This window comes from Haliotis asinina, chromosome 11 (genome assembly GCF_037392515.1).
Source record: "Haliotis asinina isolate JCU_RB_2024 chromosome 11, JCU_Hal_asi_v2, whole genome shotgun sequence".
Lineage (NCBI taxonomy): Eukaryota > Metazoa > Mollusca > Gastropoda > Lepetellida > Haliotidae > Haliotis > Haliotis asinina.
The window spans coordinates 22,639,776-22,660,736 of record NC_090290.1 but is presented as its reverse complement, the minus strand read 5'-3'; the positions used below and the strand labels follow the sequence as shown (position 1 = coordinate 22,660,736).

Here is a 20,961-nt window from a genome sequence, read left to right as displayed (position 1 = left end):
ATCTGTTCTGGATTTTCATCCCCACGTAATATATTTTAATAACTATTATATCAATCGCCGGTGTGGAAAGTTACGCTCCTGATTATACTCCCTTTGCATTCTCATTAAAACATGTCTTCTTGAATTTCACACGTCTAAAGTTTTCCAAAGCAAAGCGATGCTATCTACCTCGCCAAATAACCTAACGACTATTAATGAGTCATCTAAATTTTTAAATATTCATAAAATATCTTACACATTTAATGAAAAACATTTTTTTAATATTTCATAAAAGGATTACTCACCAGCTTACAACTGCAGGTTGAGTTCTGAGAAAAGGAACGCCTGAAAGGTTCTGCATCGTGAGTGAATGAGTAGAATTTTGCGTGGTAATTAATAATATTCCAACAATGTCGAACACCAAAAATAGGCTTCAGATTTTATACCAGTGTGGGAAATGGGTTCATTGATGTTATCAGTGAATGCCTTAATCACTAGGCGACAGTGCGTGTGTGCGTGCGTGCGTGCGCGCGTGCGCGGAATTCTTTCGGCAATATCACGGTAGGGGGACACCATAAATGGGAATCGAACCCGAGTCTTCAGCCTGACAAGCGAACACCTTTACCACTAGGTGATCCCACCGCTTCAACAGACAGATGGAGATTGCATGTTAGGGTTCAACAGCACAGGGGTGTGGTGACACCCAAGCACAAACTCTGCTCATGAAGACAGTGCCTCTGAAGGACAATGCATGGGGTGTTTGCAACAGTAAGAACCAAGAGTCCTGACTGACTTAGGTTATTGGCGGTTTAGTCAGGTGAATTTAACACTGAAAACAGGCTTTTGAACTATTTTAGCCATGTCACCTTAATGTGGGATTTATACCAGCAGATTGTTAGTCTTGGGCATAGTGGAACGGTCGGATAGCCTAGTGGTTAATTTTGGTCGCTCACCACGCCGAAGACCCAGGTTCGATTCCCCACATGGGCGCAATATGAGAAGCCCATTTCTCGTGTCCCCTATCGTGATATTGTTGGAAAATTTCTAAAAGTGGAATAAAACTAGACTCACTTAGGCAAAAGTGAGACCTTTGCTCCACTGAAACACAGAACTAAGAAGGCAAAGACTAAAGGCCGTCTCATAGAAGAATCCCCGGTCTAGAATCAGAGTTTACCAGAGTACCACAGTTACCTATTTCAGTGGCCGTGTAAAGAAATGAAATGTTGCAGTGCACCGAATCATGCGTGTAATAAAATATTTTTAGATAAAGGAACCTGATATTTTTGCGCAATATTTATATTGTCTGCGACTGTGTTTACTGGGCAGCATGCCTGCCTCCTGTAAAACCCCGTTCCATGGTGAGCTGAGAAAACAACACTGACAAAAATAATGGCCAGTTTAGTTCTACGCCGTATCGCTTTATTCCGGCTGTGCAGTATGTAATTAATGAAAATCTGAACCAAACAATCCAGTGATAATAGTATGAAGATCGATCTAAGAAACTGGGATACAATGACGTGTCAACCAAGTCAGCGAGTCCGACCACCCGATGTTGTTATTCGAATCTTACAAGCATGGGTTCAAGATCAATTCTAACCCAGATCTTCACGGGTTGTGAGAAAGCTATTTCAAAAGATCATCTTTATGTGTTTGAAAAGAAAACCACGAACATATATGAATATGATGAGACTTTTATTCTGTACACATGGTCCTCCGGCTACGGGCACACTTCGTTTTGTGACGAGAGAAGCCGGTAAGAAGGAACCAGTCATGATGAGAATGGTAGCAGAACACCTGTAAAGGATCATCTGATGTGCTGCCTCCTGACCAAACATTTCATACTTAATGACTTTTTAAAATTTCACATTTGCGTTGGGAAGATAAAATTGAAAAAATAAATATATTGAAACATTAAGTCTTGTACCTATTTTTGCCTTATTTAAAACAGAACTAAATATTCTTCACATCGGGACCCTTCATAATTCATAGCTAAGCGTGTCATGATGAATTATATGGCGAGACAAGTACAACGTGCGTGACCCCACCCCACCACTGAAAATTCATGTGCAAAGTAAGTGACCCACTGCATATCATGTACACAATAATGACAACTAGATTTCTTAAAATTTATATGTACATGATCGCTGACTTCACTCAGTACATGTGTACAAAATTAACCTTTTCAATGACCACTCCCCCTCTCCATCCACCTCCCCAGAACAAAATGCGTGGCCCCATTAAAATCATCATCATCCCCCCCACCTCCTAGACATGAATTAGGAACAGTCCCATTGTGAATAAAACAGATTTTGCCATAGTACATAATACAATTACTTCTCTGAGCTGGCATGGCTCCAGTCAGGGATATATAGTCAGAGAGATATAATCTAAGAGACAGCATATTAACAAGTTGGCAAATACTATATACATTCTTTCAATTCTTATGTCAGTGATAGTTATGAATATCTGTTGCCATGGTGATAAAAAGGATCAACATTAAGTTATTTTTAGATGTTATGTGATTAATTGTGGACATAGAACACCCACAAATTAAAAAAATAAAAAATAACATGATTGTCAACAGGAACACCCATCCCAAAAAATCGACTTTAATTGATCATGACATTCTCCTTCCATTAGAAAACCCATTTCAAATTTTTTAGCCTTGAGGGGGTCCTTGTTTCCTGCAAGAACGCATCACAAAGTATCAGCTGGAACTTCACTGTATGGTGGAATGGACTTCAAGTCAAGTTGCTGGCCCCGAGGCTAAATCAAGAAGGCAGTTCTAAATATTAGCAGGCCCCTGAGGCCTTCAGTAAATTATCTATTTCAACTGGAATCTTATCCGTACATCCAGGAATGCATCCATCAAGATAACTTACAGTTTCACTTCATGGTATTTCACTTCTATGTACAAAGGTGGTCAACACCTGTCCTTAAGTAAAAACCTCTATCTGGGGTGAAAACCTTTGCAAACTGAGTTTGTAAAAAAAAAGTGAAAACTCCATACAGTGTAGTCCATTTTGATTTTATTGGTGTGACTTTAAGAAAATGAGCCTGCAGATTTCATTTGGGGCCTGTAGGCGACAGATGGCCCTGATGGTCAACTAGCAAATTAAAGTATTGCAAACACTGCAGCAAATCAACGATCTTCAAACATTCCAACATGAAGTGAAAACCCTGTTGTTCCAAAGGACCCATGACCTTCACATCTGAGCAACATTTGGATTTTAAGAGTCATATAAATTTGAACTTTACTATTATACTTATCATAAAGGTTTTATGTCAGGTATAATAACAAGTACAAGGATTTGCAAAGGCAGGGGCCATGGGCCATTTTGCTCATTAGAACACAAAATGGCCCAATAACATTTTGAAGCTTACTATTGATAGGAGGGCAGGGGCCCATTCTAAATTCAGAAAATTGTCCCATTGTCTAATTTCTCTATCCCAATCCCTGCAAGTGCATACTTTAGTGCACCTTCAAACATGAAAACCAAGATCCCTGAAATCAGTGAAATTTCTGTGTTCGCAGGGGTAGAAAAACCTCAAGACAAATTATGTTCGTTATTCTAACATTCTGTTCTTCATTCTAAAATCTAGACCTAGATTCCCCCATAGTATAATACCAACTAGTTAGTCATCAGTTAATACCAGAAGCCAAGACACAGACATGACATCCCCCTTGAATACGACATCTTGATGAATGGGTGAGTGAGTGAGTTTGTTTTTATGTCACTTTTAGCAATTTCCCAGCAATATCACAGCAGGGGACACCAGAAATGGTCCTCACATGTTGTACCTATGTGGGGAATCAAACCCTGTGTTTGGTATGATGAGCAAACGCTTTAACCACCAGTCTACCCTAATTCCCCTCATGATTTGCTGACACACAGACCCCCTTGATTGCACTATTGTGATAACTAGAAACTATAGGGAAGCTTCTGTTAAAAATTATACGAGTCATAGCATCATGTCAGGAACCAACCATTAGATAATCTCAGGATTTTGCATCATGTCTAGATATCTTTTTCAGCAGCATTTGCAAGACCATATTTTTTGTAACTATGAGTCTAAAACTATCCTTTTAACTGGTTTAAAGAAACAACACTATTTTTTTAGCCTGAAAATTCATATTTTTTTATCATGATCAAAGTATAATTATCTTTGACAAACGTTTACAAACGTTTAAGAAATTACAATTTCTTACTCATAAAATCTGAGACGTCCTAACAATATGTAATGGTTGATTCCCAATAAAACAATATTCCTGACACCATACTCAATAAGTAATATATCAAATGTTGTACATCACAAATATAACATGCATCATGAATATACGGACACCGCAGTAAAAAATACAGACTATTTCCTCCCTTTGTATAATAATAGAAAAACAACCAATCAGCCCAGACACACTCCAGTTTTTCAAAAATATATGATTTATAACCATGACAACAAAATATAGCTATATATAGGCTATATAGGCACCTAGGAAGTTCATCAGGCAACTATCACAAAATACACAGATCTCCCAGAGTACACCTCCAGAACGTCGATTCTCTTCCACCAAGGTAACCCTAATTTTCCAGTCTAATAGGTTCCATGTTAGGGTCATCTTCTGGCCCTTTCATATTAGCACTTGCTTGTTGAATCTTGTCCTTGTGTTCAAACACAAGCTTAGCTAACTGTCCCCTAGTGGCCAAACCAACAGCTCTTCTTGACAAGCAGCGAGCGTACAGTTTCTCCGGAGCACTAGGATAGCACTCTAACGGTTTATACCGATGCTTAAGGTCCGGCTCTATTGCCCTAAAAACATGTATAAGCTGATATTTCACAAACATGTCAAACAATCCTTCATTTCTTACTTCTGTTGGTGTCAGTAATTTCCTTGCTGCAATAAAATCTGCGTTATAGAAACTACTGTGCTCATATGACTCTGCATCATAATGCCCCGTCTTTCCGTTAATCTCGATGACAGTGGGGTAGGGTTTACGATCAAAAATGAGATTCGGTTTATACTGCCAGAACCCGATTGGAAAAAACACTTGCCATCCTTGAATAGTATTCATACGGATTCTGTTGAAGTAATCGGCAGCTAGTTCCATACCCACAGTACACATTAGAAGCAGGGAATCAGGGGGGAACTTCAGCGAGACTTCATCCAGGATGAAGAACTCTGAGAAATATGAACTGTTGTGTTGAAGCGATATCCATGCAATTTTATCGCTGCTTTGGTATTTTTTTTCATAATATGAAATCATCGATTTGAGAACAGAGAAAGTATCTTCCTGAAAACCTTGTTTGTAAATAAACACAATCAAGAGGTATGTATTGTCGCCTGAGTCCAAACACGTATGAGCATATGAGTCGAGGAAATTTCCAACTCCGTCTTTATCTTCCTCTGTAACTGGTAAAATGAGGTTGATGCGAGTATTTTCAGTAACATACGGCATTGGCACTATTTCAACTTGACCGAGGGGTCGTACAAGGTGCACTCTTTTCTCCACTTCTTTATTGGCAGTGCTGATATCCCGCAATGCTATGTCCATTGTGTATTCCATTCCTCTTTGTGGGTCAAATCGGCGATAACCATTGACTAGGTGGGAGTACAAGAAGCGGTTGTTGTACTTCACATTTAGCTTGTCGACAGACAGCTTGATGACTTCCTGAATATCTTGCTTGTCTACACCTACAACAAAACGTGAAAATACAGCAGCAATGTTGGGCGCCATGGTCCTTTTTGGCTTTATCCCCTTAAGTACTAGAGTAGCCATAAATGATTAAGGACTTCTTGAACTTGCTTTTTCAACAGTTTTGCAATCCAATGATTGTTGTTTCAATGGTCAAATTTTGGACTTGAGAAATATTTGTGAAATCTGGAGTACCCAACAAAGACAATGGACACGACCTACACACTATGACTATGAGTAAGTGAGTGAGTTTAGCTTTTAGCCATTGTTAGCAATATTCCAGCAATATTATGGCAGGGGCAGTTTGTGAACTGCAGATGTAAAGTTCCAAACAAAAACACTGCTGTAATATTGTCTAAAAACAGCATAAAACCATGCTCACTCGGATGAAAACACAAAACATTACTGTGTGACATAAAAGTGAGACAGCAAGTTTAGTTTTATGCTGAACAAACAATATTCCAGCTACATGACGGTGTCCTATAAATAATGTAGTCTGGACAATCCAGTGATCAATAGTATGAGCATCGATCAATTGGGATATGATGATATGAGTCAACCAAGTCATTGAGTCTGTCTACTCGATCCCGTTAATGGCAGCTTGCAACAAACATGGGTTACTGTCTTACTGAAGATCATTTCTGACTAAAAATTATAAAATAGCACCGTCAGACATAACCTGTCCCTTGAAAATTCCAGCATACCTTTCAACTCCTCCACATTTGAGAAATCGTCATCAAAGTAGAGATGAGTTTCAGTGAAGTAGTCCCAACGGATGACATCAAATCTGTTCTTGGGTCGATACGGCTCGGGGACACCAACTGGCCACGTGATGCTGTCTCTGCCCCCGGGGGCAAACTGGCTCATGTAGATGATATTTTCTGTTGTCTTAGCAATGGCTTGCTCTGTCAGATTCAGTTCCAGGATACAAAAGTATCTGAAAAGAACAAATGGGGACACAGATGAGTGAATGAGCCCAGTAACCTGGGATATTCATGAACCTGAGGAAATTTAAACCATTTTAAGGCTTTTGCAACAAAATGGTTCAGGATCTCTGAGAGAGACTATCAAGTCCTAGCAACATGAAATATTCTGAATTACAGATCCTGGCTCTGATCCACAATAAACAGAAGTAAAGAATTTGTTTCACCTTCTTTATTCCACAAACAACAGAATCACTGCTCTGCTAAGTGACCAATTGGTTGGTTAGTTGTTTAATACAAACCCTCAGCAATATTCCAACCATAAATAATCTAGACCAAACCAGACAATCCTGAGATCAATAACAACATGTGCATCAGTCTACACAGCTGCGATGCGATAAAATATGTCAACCGAGTCAAGTATGAGCACTGTTCTCGTCAAAATCTTAAGAATCACATAAACAGGATTTGAAATTCACAAAGCCAGGTCCAAACATAAGACAAGGGCTAGTAATTCTGGGGAGATGTGAAAAATGTCCTCGAGAGCTATCAACTTTATCATTTCAGTGACGGCAAGTTAGCAGCAGATCTTTGTCTTGGACTAGTGAAAATTAAGTCAATTCCTAACCCTCATAATTAAATAGTAAAGCATCATAAAAAGTCAATAGTAAAGGATCATAACAAGTCAAAAGTAAAGGGTCGTAACAAGTAAATAGTAAAGAGTCGTAACATGTAAATAGTAAAGGATTATAAGTAAACAGTAAAGGATCATTATGAACTGACAGCAATAAATATTTACCAGTGCCAAAAAAACATATCCCTTCATGTGGGATTAACCAACACACTCCGAAACTTCAAAAGTGCATGCTTATTTTGAGAGATATTTACAATGTAGAGAAGAAGTTCATTGTGATAAAAAACAAAGTCTTCAAAGTCATGACAGAAAGAGGAGATCTATATTCCCAACTTAACAAGGAAATTTGACTCTATATTCAGTCAATTTTTATGTGAAAATGTTAATTTTTGTGTACTTTTGAACTCTATCTACCAAACTCTTTAAATGTGAATTGGTGATTGAATGATGAACAACAAAAACATTATATAAAAAAAATACTTACCGGTGAAGTTTGTAATAGTTTGTGTCATCAGGCATCGGGTAGACTGCAATGGAGTTGTTGAATGTCTCCTTTTCTCTAAGAGTCCTTATATCATCATCAAAGTCGAAGTCGTGCACTTGTGTGTGTCCATATGGATGAAACTGAAATAGCATCATTCATAATGCACATTGTCAAAATCAGTGGATGGACTAAATGGACCAAAAGTCAAGATGATTTACCTTGCCACTGGTAGACAAACACCAAGATCAAAATATTCCCATCTGGGCCTGTCTGGACAAAGCCATATTAGTGCTAAGGTGATTAAAACTCCATATCTTAACATAGGCTTCTGACAGTCGTCATACAAATACATCATGATCATTAAAATCAGACATCATACACTCGTATGACAAATCTTCCTCTGAGGTTTGCAACAGGTGAAATTTCACTTCTTACACCAAGTGTTGAAGTGTTCAATTTTCTATGCAAGAGTATGTGAGAGAGTGATTTTAGTTTTACGCTGCCTTTATGAATATTCCAGCAATATGACACAGGGACACCAGATATAGACTTCACACACTGTACCCATGTGGAGGATCGAACCCAGATCTTCGGTGTGATGAGCAAATGATTTAACCCCTCGGCTACTCCACCACTATGTAGGACAGAGGCACTCCAACCAGCAAGGTTAATGCATGTTCATGCAAGTCCAGCAAAAGTGAGTGAATGAGTTTAGTTTTATGCTGTACTCATAAATATTCCAGCCATATGGCGGCGGTCTGAAAATAATCGAGTTTGGACCAGACAATCCAGTGACCAACAACATGAGCATCGATCTGCACAATTGGGAACCGATGACATGTGTCAACAAAGTCAGCGAGCCTGACCACCCGATCCCGTTAGTCGCCTCTTACGACAAGCATAGTCGCCTTTTGTGGCAAGCATGGGTTGCTGAAGGCCTATTCTACCCCGGCATCTTCACAGGTAGTCCAGCAAAAACACAAATAGGCAGTTCTAAACAGTAATGCTTGTGATCCATATGGGTCTTCGTAAGGATAATGGTGTCATGTGCTGACATTTTGAGTAAATGAACAAATCAATTAACTAGATTACAACCAAAGCTAGGTGTTTGACAAGCAAATGCACAAGTGCCGACAAATCTAATTATTCATGAAGCTGTGCCATCTCCAGCATATCTCGCACACCTGACTGTCCCTTTCTCTGCACTCCTCCCTCGTAACAAACAGTGAACTGTGGCAATAGTTCAATGATAGATTGTTAAACAATTTTTTACTTTTAGGACAAAAATTCTGCAAAAACTTCACAGAGTTGGTATGATGTTATGATCAGTGTTTCGTTGGGTATTTTAAGGCCATCAGTTTGTGAGTTAGATTGCAATTCATCAGTCCACTTTTGACCCAAGCAGACAATAATCATTTTGTTAAAGAGAAAGATATAACAATATTATACAAGGGTTCAACTTTTTCAACAGCCACTGGGCAAGTGACACTAAGAAAGTATCTTGTCCTGGCTAATTTTCCTCTTGCCCTGATTTTTATGATGTAATTATAATGATGTTATTATGAAAGAATAAATCAACATGGTTATAGTCTTGTGGACCATTTATTTTAAAGTGACAAATAGCAATGAAAGATAACTCTACTTTATTGTCATTGTGAAATTTAATACCTACATTTTGAGCAGATATATGGGATTTTTTACATGTTTCATTGTTATTAGTAATGCTAAAACACAGGGGGCTCAGCTGAACAAAACAAAATATACCCTGAGGCTAGGCAGACATCACAATACATGCCACAAGATGATCTCCACTGCTCCCAATACAGGTGCTCCAGCAGTCCGCCTGGTCAGAAACTGAATACAACCCATTCAAGCTGGTACAACACATGTGACAATGGTAGGGGCAAGGCGTAAGATTATGTAACTAAGAATTGATGAGCTGCCCTTTTATACAAATAATGGCAGACGAGACGTTATTCCATGTCAATATCGTTATGTAAAAGCTATAATATGTAAATGAAATTATGTAGGGGATGAATTTAATTTTCTTTATAAATGTCAAGCATTTATAGAATTATGTGTTAAATAGCTTGAAAATATACCAATAAGGCAGATTTTATTATCTATAATATCCAAAATGATAATCCAATTCATTTACTATCGATCTCAAATTATGTTAAAGATGCCTTGTGCAATTCATTAGACTGAGTGCTAGCAACTCATAAATACATTTCATATGTTAACTTTGTACAGGGGCCAAAGACCTTTCTACTGAATAAAAGATTGATTCATGTTCTAGGCAGTGGAGTGTCCTGGTTATAGCATTTGCTTGTCATGCTGAAGACCTGGGTTCGATTCCCCACATGGGTACAATGTGTGACGCCCATTTCTACTGTTCCCTGCTGTGATATTGCTGGAATATTACTAAAAGTGGTGTAAAACTAAACTCAATCACTCACTACAACGATGGTAGAAGGCAGACAAGGACAACGGCAGACTTACGTTGATATGACCTTGACAAGATCGGCCAGTGGCATGCTGAAGACACTTGCCCATGTTGATGGTAGGGTCTGACGAGTGGCAGTTGGTAGTGCACCATTCCATGTCAGCCAGTACTTGAGACAGAATCGACTGAAAACAAAACAGGATTGAAAAACATTACGATGATTCTGTCGTGTTTATGAGAGCAAGGAAATAGTTCCTTCCATTCCCCAACCCTAGACCTAACTCTAAACCTAACCCTCATTCAAATCTTGGACGTTTAGTTTGTGAGTTCTCTAGTAATTGTTGCAATATGTTTCGTTAATAATTTTAAGATATATTAATTAGGATGGGGCAGGAACTCTTATTAATATAGAAATGTTAATCAAATTGGCAGAAACTGGATGAGCAAATTAATACATATCATGATATATTGCATCACAGGAAATGCACAATAATATTCAGTGTACCAAATCGTAGACATGAAATATGATGTCCCTATCATTAACGTACTCATGAATTCTTACATTTCTGTACACTACAATATATTATCACTGATGGGCCCCATTTGTCTCCTGTAAGATTGGCTAAAACTAGTAATTGAATGAATGAACAAGTGAATGGTTTACGACAGAATCAGCAATAATTCAGAGGCATATCACTGTACCAGAATTCTTATAGATGAGATCTGACAAGGTCCGGGGTAGAATAGGCCTTCAGCAAGCCTTGCCTACCGTAAAAGGCGACTATGCTTGTTGTAAAAGGTGACTAATGGGATCGGGTGGTCAGCCTCGCTGACCTGGTTGACAAATCATTGATTCTCGATTGTACAAATCGATGGTCACTGGACTGTCTGGTTCAGACTTGGATTATTTACAGACTGCTGCCATATAACTGGAATATTGCTGAGTGTGGCGTAAAACTAAACTCCCTCACTCTTATAGAGGACACAGACAAAGAAAGGTGCAATACGAACCTGAGAAATGATGATCCCACCATCCAGGGAGCAGTACACAGCAGTCCCCTCAGCTGCTTTAGGGCATCCGAGGTACATGTGATGACTCACGCTCACACCACTGACAAAATCAAACAGTTTTTCCCCACGGATGTAAGTTCGATCAGACACAAACATATAATAGTCAAATTTGTCTGGGTAATGTTCAGCTATGTACTTCAGAATGTGTATTGGGATCAGGTGTGGCCGCTTGTCTGCAAAACTCACCACAGACATCCCAGCAGGCAGAGTCTCACCTTTATCATCCATAAAGAAAACCAGTTTGGTCACATGATGTTGAACAGTCTTGTTGAAAGCGACTCCTAGCGTGTCGATAGTATTTCTTGACGTGATCACCGCTACAAACAGCTTATCAAGTATTCCTAATTCTGTCGATGCATACCGAGGTCGGATGAGTTTTTTAGTCGAGCCACCAACATTACCAAGTCCGGTATTTCCCCCTGGTTTTTCTTGTAGTCGCAATCGGGGTTCAAACTTCCCTTCCGCATCTTGTTGAACCTCTAAGGATTTTGTTTCACGTCTTTTTACAAGTTCTTGTGGGTCCTGCTTGGAGACGTATGTCTCACAGCTGTCCTCACTGAAGGGAGCGTACATCATACTCATAGTAATCCCAAGACACAGCCCTATAACGAGCGGCAGCAAGGGGCGTAAACACTTCATATCAATCTTGATACTGATGCTTAGTCTACGTGGAGTCCTCATATCGTCAATAGTCCATTCTGTAATACAATTAAATCACAGCTGATAGACTATTATAGACTAACTAAATATGCAGCCTCCATATATTCAAGTACTGACACGCTTCATAAGTATTGGTCAAGTTGCCATTTACTTTTTCATTAGCTATTGTGAATTGTAAGGAGCATGCACTACTGGAAAATTGCAACCAAAATCAAAATTCATAAAAAAACTAACAACTAAATCTGATGCAGTATCTATTATAGCCCCTAACTTTATACCTCTGTACAATCAAAGCTCTGAGCGCAGGTGATGGTTGTTTTAGGGTTTTGTTTGTTCAAGTAAACATGAAAAATAACATAAATACAGTTTTGCATTGAATACCCCTTACACAGATATTATGGACTTTCAGTATCTCCAAACTTCACACAAAATTGTACTTCTTTACTAAATCTGAATTTACGTGTCACGGTTTGATAAAAATAAATGGAGCCCACAACATTGCTTTGGTAACTTCTGTCTGTGGTTTCTAGGCCATGTTGACAAACTTTATTGTGGTTTATGTTCTGGCTATATAAACTGTACCAGACAAGTTTCGAACTTCCGCCCCGATCCAAGGTACGGACACGCTTATATATATATGCAAGATTCAGTTTTGGTTCTAAATGTAAACATACAAGTTTAAAAACTTTGTAAGTGTACTTATTTTAAAACGCATTTCCACCACACACTTGACAGCTACCGACCTGTTTGTGAAATTTGTTGACAGAGAAGGAGATCTTATCACATAAGTCCAAATATTCATCGCACAATATTATTTACACTCAATATTACCTCCTTAGTAACGGTATGAATTTCATCGACCACACGAAGAAAGTTTCCATGAAACATCCACGCCCCAAACACTGTTCTCAACACAGATCGAAGTTCGCCATTTTGCGTACAACGTGTTATGAAAAGAACACAAGCTCCACACAGAGTAACCTCACTTCACCGCCGTGCACTCTTCTTGCTACCGACTGACTAGTTCCTGAACCCTCCGCTTGGTGTCGCTGCTCTTACCAGACAAGTCTAGCGTGACGAACTGAAACCAGTCTAAAATGTACTCATTCACACCGTCATAAGGTGGCGGTTGTAACGCTATACGAAGCTATAAGTGCTGAAAACTACTTCTCAAAATTGTCTGCATCGTAACTGTAGCCATTTGTAACACATTACGAAATCACAATTCAAGGCGCTGTTTTTCGTTTTTGTTCGTTTGTTTTCTATTCCTGATATATCTAGCTGTTTACACGCAAAAGTATATCGCTACATATGTTAAATACTTCAAGATAGTGAATTATTTTTTGTTTGTTATACACTTATTTGTGAGTAAATTTCTTTGTTATGGAATATTATCTTTATGATCGTTATATATAGACTGTAAAATTATGTCTAATGATTAGCTAGGTGCGCTGGCGTTTGTCGCAAACGTTTAACTATTTATTTGTGTGTTCTTAATACAATGTATAATTAATTGATGTTTACCAAAATGGTAAAGTACGGTGAATGACTTTTGGTTGAATATTGAACTGTACTTCTACAAGAATTACGCAAACCTTATACCACGTCATGCCATCCTTTAGTAAATCGTGCAGTACTATAAAAAAAAAGAGCAATTACTTTTTCCCCTGTCCTGTCTTCCTGACGAAATATAGGGGTGTTTTGAAATAATCATCGATTTACGTTAAATTCACGCCAAACACGTGTTGTCACACGGTCAAAGTATCTAATTGTTGATCTATACAGGACATAATTCAACAGGTAAAATCAACCCCTTAATGTTCTGTCCAAAGAATGTTAAAAATTGTGAAACTGCATGTGAACGGAAATTAGGTGAAATATATTCTAATCCGCTGCCAATGTCTTTCTGCGACATAGCAAAACACACAAAACAAGCATTGACATCAACTGAAATGGATTAACGTTTTCAGTAAAAAAAATTCCAGGAAAGTTAATATTGTATATTTCTATGTAATTATATATCCGAAGATACGTCCAGTGCCGTGCGAACAAAGCTGAAACGCCGCAAATATATACTACCGAGCATTGAAACGCAGTTCCAATAAACACCATATCATTGTCAACGGGTGCCTGTAGTCATCGGCTCGTGGTGAATTAGCTGATGATGTTGATGAACATTACGTTGACGAAGACAAATGAATACGTTGATGAAGACGAAGACATAGTTTAGTTGTTCAAACTTCTTTAATTGGTTTCACAAGACATGGCAAACAAGTGTACATGAATGATTGAATAATAATAACTAAATATCATACAGCCTGGCTATATAGTTTTTGGTCTGTAGAAATATTTGGACATGGCTGTCCTGAAGTAGACACCATAACATTATGTTCAGTAAACAGGGACAGGGGCGTAGAAATGTAACAATCACTAGTTGTATTTGAAGCGCAGAAATAGTATTTCTACTAAATATACTGACAGATATATATGGACCAGACTTGTCTGGATTAAAGTTAAGCTTTTAATTACAGTCAAACAAATGCAGGCTGGTCCCACCCTATTAACGCTTAATACTGTGTTTTCAGTGACAGAATGTGAATAGCAACGTAATGTTGAAAGTTTCCTCAACCGACGCCAATGTCTGAATTGCTTGGGGATTCTTCTAATTATATAGCTTCAGATAGACTAAATATGTTTGGTCTCTGAATACATATAATTTTGATAGCAACAAAACTAACCCATATGAATTCGATAGGAGCCCCAGGAAGACCGCAGATTCAGAACCTCAGAAAATCCTGACTTCAGTTAAGGCTTTATCAATGCAAAGAGGGAAAGTAATGTGGTTCAGAGGCTGTGAGACAGACTAAACTTCAGACAGCATCATGAGTAGTAGATGCTTGATTGGCATTTTCGAACATGCTGTTTGATGAACACAGAGAATTATCTGTGGGAATCGTCTGTCTTCCTTTTATTCTTTGACTACAACGTTTCAGGCATCGTTGAGACCTCATCATCGGTTACTGTTCAGTTTTATCTGATGATGGGGCCAGAACAAGCCCCGAAACGCAGTGTTCATAGAATAAAGAGAAGACTGAACCCCAGAAAATTCTCTATGGTCAGCATCAAGTTTGTTTGTGTACCACAGGCACTAAATATTATAACATGCCTATATAAAATATAAAGAGAAAGTTCATTTGAAATCAGTATGAAAAATTGTAGACACACAGTTTATCTCCACCCCGTACATAAGAATGTCACACTGGATAGGGGTAGGGTCGGGACTTTGTCTGTATGTTAGCAAATATACCTGGGGTAGGGGAGGGTGATCAGTCTCGCTGAAAGCATGCGTTTATAAGATAATAAGAGATAGGATAAGGCCGTACTTTACTATTCTGAAGGCAATTTTGGTTACTTCACAAGTACTAACATACTCTTCTAAGAAAAGTAGGGGAACCTGAACTTTGAAATCTGGTAGAAAGAAAACCCACTGAGGAACGTAACAATGACATTCATCTTGTGTATGCAGCATCATTTCACGTTATCACCACACGCAAACAAAATGCATGGGAAGCACGTGCACAACGTGGGAGCCTCCCACACGTGCACGGGGTGTCATTATGAATCATGACGTTTTTCAGGCAGGTCGATAAATCACCGTAGACCATTTCTTTTCGATAATTTTCTTGCATCTGTGCATTGTCGGAGTTTTCAGGGTCAAAGCACACACTACTGACTGAAAATTGCAAACCTGAAGATGAATGTCATTGTAACGTTCCCCACACTCCAGTTACGAACGAACAGCTTTGGTTTGAATGAAATCCATGTGGTGATGCATTCTCTAAACATCCATTATTATCGTATCAATATCGATTCAACCCTCATATCTCCCAATTTCGACAATCGTACATCTAAAGTACAGTTCCCCTACTTGTTTTTAAAGAGTATAGATCGTTTGACCTACTTAAAAGGTTGGTTTCATGACTTCCACAAGATTTCATGTTCTATCTCTCTCTCTCTCTCTCTCTCTCTCTCTCTCTCTCTCTCTCTCTCAGACACACACACAAATATATACATTGTGACATTACGTACGGAGAAAGGATAGATAAGCAACGTGATATTATACGAGATCATTTTCTAGTTAGTGATTTTTCATAATTTCAGGAAATGTACAGCCCACAAATAAGTACGTAAGCCAAACATGATCAGTATGAATTACCCGAGTGCGCCATTTTATTTGTTTTTTTCTGTGCACGATTTCAGATGCATGACACAATTGGCAATTAGTTCTAGAGTGTAAGGACAACTATTTTTGAGCGAAACCTCAGAATTCTATAACAAGAAGACATATTCATCAATAGCAATCGTGTTCTGTTCCTATTTGGCTCCTGTTTTTGAACTCCACCATTTACAGACCGTCGTCATATAGCTTGTATATTGCTATGTTTCTGTGATCTCATACGTCCCGTTACGAGGAGTAGGGTCATAAGGATAGACAATCATTCCTCATCTCTCTATTTGAGTAAGTAGGCACTAGTTGTTGAATATGATAAAATACAGTCCTCTACTTCTCTACCCTAGCCAGGGATGAGAAAGTAAAGAAAGGGGATGAGGGATGGACAGACAGTGGAGGAGGAGTAGAGAAACGAGGAATGGACAGAAAGTGGTGGAGGAGAGGTAGAGAGATGAGGTATGGACAGAAAGGGGTGGAGGTTGGACGATAGGTAGAGAGATGAGGATGCGGTGGAAGAGTAGATGAAGGGTGTGGCTGAGGAGAAGTAGAGAGATGAGAAATGTGAAGGAGGAGAAGTAGAGAGGTGAGGGATGGATGGGAAGTGGTGGAGGGCGGAGGAGAGGTAGAGATGAGGGACGGGCGGGAAGTGTTGGAGGGTGGACCAAAGGTAGAGAGATGAGGTATGGACAGAAAGGGGTGGAGGGTGGACGAGAGGTAGAGATGAGGAATGGACAGAAAGGGGAGGAGGGTGGACGAGAGGTAGAGAGATGAGGCATGGACAGAAAGGGATGGAGGGTGGACGAGAGGTAGAGAGATGAGGCATGGACAGAAAGGGGTGGAGGGTGGACGAGAGGTAGAGAGATGAGGAATGGACAGAAAGGGGTGGAGGGTGGACGAGAGGTAGAGAGATGAGGATGGACAGAAAGGGGTGGAGGGTGGACGAGAGGTAGAGAGATGAGAAATGTGAAGGAGGAGAAGTAGAGAGGTGAGGGATGGATGTGAAATGGTGGAGGGTGGACGAGAGGTAGAGAGATGAGGAATGGACAGAAAGGGGTGGAGGGTGGACGAGAGGTAGAGAGATGAGGAATGGACAGAAAGGGGTGGAGGGTGGACGAGAGGTAGAGAGATGAGGAATGGACAGAAAGGGGTGGAGGATGGACGAAAGGTAGAGATGAGGGACGGACGGGAGGGAAGTGTTGGAGGGTGGGCGAGAGGTAGAGATGAGGCATGGACGGGAAGTGGCGGAGGGTGGACGAGAGGTAGAGATGAGGGACGGACGGGATGTGGTGGAGGGTGGAGAAGTAGAGAGATGAGGGGTATTGCGGAGAAGTATAGAGATGGGAGATGGACAGAAAGTGGCGGAGGGTGGAGGAGAAGTAATGAGATGGTGAATAGACATGAAGTAAAGGTAATGAAGAGTCAGAAGGTACGGGGTAGGTAGTGAAGAGTGAGGGAAGGATAGATGGGCGGAAGGAGGAAGGATGTCAATGATTATATCTGTCTTTTAATCATTGATCACTGGATTGTCTGGTTCAGACCCGATTATTTTACAGACCGCCGCCATATGGCTGGAATATTGTCGAGTGCGGCAAAACACTAAACTCACTCACTCCTTGAACCTGTTAGTAGAGACCACCTTCACAATGAACGTCTGCTTCTCTTAACAATCGACTGTCGAATCCCCGTAAAAAGCACTGACATGAATACATACGTTAGACTTTATATATTATTGCTCACTCCAGGTCAAATTTCAAGATGTTTTTTTCCCTCTTGATACCAACGGGATTCGCGCCCTGACAGTATAAATGGGATCAAATTCGTAAGTTTGTGCGAAGAGAATATCACACTAATACAATGAATTTCACTGACCCACGGCACACTACCATTAGGAATCAGAATATACTAACAGCAGGGGGGTCTCCTCGCCCAGGTGAACAAAGCCAGCTGTCGTTGATTTCCCGATAAACGCCATGTCGCATGACTTACTTCGTTGTCAGTCGAATCAAGGATGGAAAAATCACTGTCCAGGAGTTCCCTTCACAAAGCATCACTGTTGTCGTTAATCACTAAAGTAACCCGTTTCAATGTTAAAGAATTGGAGTTAAGGTTAACCATGGTAACGGTTTCTTCGTGAGGGAAGTCTCATACCGTGACCCATGAACTCGGACGGTGTCTTCAGATGATGTACTTATGAAAGATCGCGGAAATGTCAGTATAAGGACTGATGTAAAATATTTTGGCGTTCATCAGCTGATTAAGACAGTGCCACGTGGGAAGACGTTTAATTTCCATGTTGGTTTTGCACATTATGGAAATTTCTCACGTAAAAAAGTATTTCTGTCAACAAGTGCGATTTCAATCATGTAAGTAAGAACGTTTCTCAGTTTCTGATGCTCGAAGGATGTTCAGGGTAGCCCAGTGGTTAAAGCGAAGACAAGGGTTCGATTCCCAACATGGGTACAATGTGTGAAGCTCACTTCTGTGTTCCCCGCCGTAGTATTGCTGGAATACCAGCAACTTACTTACTCACTCACTCGAATGACGCTCTCCGTCTCATGTGAGTGACCCACATTTTGTGTTCGGGTCATAAGCAATCACGCAAGTTTGTCTGAACGATTTGTTGGTAAAGATGGTCGCAAGCTGTGAACAGTGCTTGGTTGGAAGCCAACTGTTACGTTTGGTCCCATTCAAGCTTACCTCAGGCTTAACATTCATCTATGTTTCTTTACGAATGTATTAGTGACAATCTTTGTACATCGACTTATTGCCGGTCAAACTGAGTGTGCACCACAGGTTGTGTCTAGATCATTACAGGTGAACAAATAACTAGGTCTTGCATATGTTTATGGCGGATGCAATCCATGGCTCATTGCACACTCACCTTTTCGTGAATACCAGGTATCGTCATCATTTATATATAATTAACAGTGATTCATAGGCATATGTTCTGTCGTTGTACGGCATGGCGACAATCACTGGATTCTCTGGCCCGGACTCGATTTGTTTACAAACATCATCATACAGCTGTGATACTGCTGAAGCATATCTATGCTAACGATATAGTCACAATTGTGCAATCCTCAATCTACATCCATTCGTATGGATGAGGATTAATATATGAACAATGCCGGGGTTCCTTCGTTAGAAAACAAACATGTGGCCATAAATGTTCCATAGTTTATATTTGGCTTGGTTGCTGTGGGGCATGTTGTCATTGGTTTGACCATTACCTCCATCGATCACTCATGAATGTGTTTTTTCTCCTGTCAGGGACATAAATTCTCCTCATGACACTCTTTTGCGACGCAGATAGCTTTATTTTCTGACAACCTTGCAATGTGACGTAAATATTCAACACACTAAATCAGTAAAGATGCATACATCATCAAGGGATTTGTACGTTTCCTTAAGACTTCATTCAAAGATGCAGCAAAAAAAAGAGTACTTGCATCAAGTTTGATGAACAAGTATAAACAGTGCATGATGATGAGGAAAAGTGGCAAGGATTTGTCAACTGTCACTTTGTGTGAGATTATTGGGACCTCTGACCTTCGTGCTAAACTTAAACTTTGCCCATGAATCTTTGTTTATTGTGTTTTCATGATTGAATTCATAGAGCGTATCGATGGCTTGTTTTCTGAGCCATGCCACAGACAGATGATAGCCTTGTGGAGTAAATTAACAGTACCACATGTTGCATAAATCGTTGTCAAGCCTGATGAAAAACAATAGCGTCAATAACTATTTTATGTTAGATTACTTGGACCTCTGACATTTATTCCATGGTAAAATTCACTCATCATTCATGCTTCATGTCTGACTGACATCATGAAAGGTGTTGGTGACACTGATAGGTAGGGCTGGGACGGGTAGGGAAAAAGGAAATCGAGTACCCGCATGTACGAACCCGAATCTGAATCGTGTACCCAGATTTGTAAGAAATACAGCGCTTGGCCAACTGTTCAGTCTAGAGCTGACAGTTTATTACAGAAAACCTGAAAGGATGGCAGTAAGACATTTAAACAGATCTATTCTAAGGCTATTTAATTCGCGTCTGTCGTCTGTTTAATCAATATAAACAGTAGGACCATGACTTATGTTCTTACGTAATAACTCCATCAATCGGACAATACCAATACTGGCAATAATGTAAATGTGTGGTACGTCAGTTATGAAAAAGATTATCTGCCCTTGTCATTATGTAACAGAGTTATCTCTCCCTTTCCGGGTACTTGATTCCTAGAAACAGGACTCGATTCCAGGTGTACCCGACCCATTCCAACCCTACTGATAGGTATGACCATTAAAAGCCATGGAGTAGACCATTAGACGTCTTGGAGTAGACCATACGAAGTCTTGGAGTAGACCATTAGACGTCTTGGAGTAGACCATACGAAGTCTTGGAGTAGACCATTAGACGTCTTGGAGTAGACCATACGAAGTCTTGGAGTAGACCATTAGACGTCTTGGAGTAGACCATACGAAGTCTTGGAGTAGACCATTAGACGTCTTGGAGTAGACTATACGAAGTCTTGGAGTAGACCATTAGACGTCTTGGAGTAGACCATTAGACGTCTTGGAGTAGACCATACGAAGTCTTGGAGTAGACCATTAGACGTCTTGGAGTAGACCATACGAAGTCTTGGAGTAGACCATTAGACGTCTTGGAGTAGACTATACGAAGTCTTGGAGTAGACCATTAGACGTCTTGGAGTAGACCATACGAAGTCTTGGAGTAGACCATTAGACGTCTTGGAGTAGACCATACGAAGTCTTGGAGTAGACCATACGAAGTCTTGGAGTAGACCATTAGACGTCTTGGAGTAGACCATACGAAGTC

General features: G+C 39.9%; 2 protein-coding genes across 2 annotated transcripts in view; both read right to left on the bottom strand.

Moving 5' to 3' along the window:
* The window catches only part of LOC137256533 (RISC-loading complex subunit tarbp2-like), a 582,560-nt gene that overhangs the window by 533,494 nt on the left and 28,105 nt on the right, over positions 1-20,961 (bottom strand). The gene's annotated exons all lie outside the window — the stretch shown is intronic.
* LOC137255693 (chondroitin sulfate synthase 2-like) lies at positions 1,655-12,908 on the bottom strand. Its single transcript, XM_067793183.1, has 6 exons — positions 12,722-12,908; positions 11,171-11,928; positions 10,216-10,344; positions 7,714-7,853; positions 6,377-6,609; positions 1,655-5,671 (listed from the first exon to the last, which is right to left on the bottom strand). Exons 2-6 carry the CDS (start codon positions 11,909-11,911, stop codon positions 4,560-4,562), a joined length of 2,355 nt encoding a protein of 784 aa, XP_067649284.1. The 5' UTR covers positions 11,912-11,928; positions 12,722-12,908; the 3' UTR covers positions 1,655-4,559.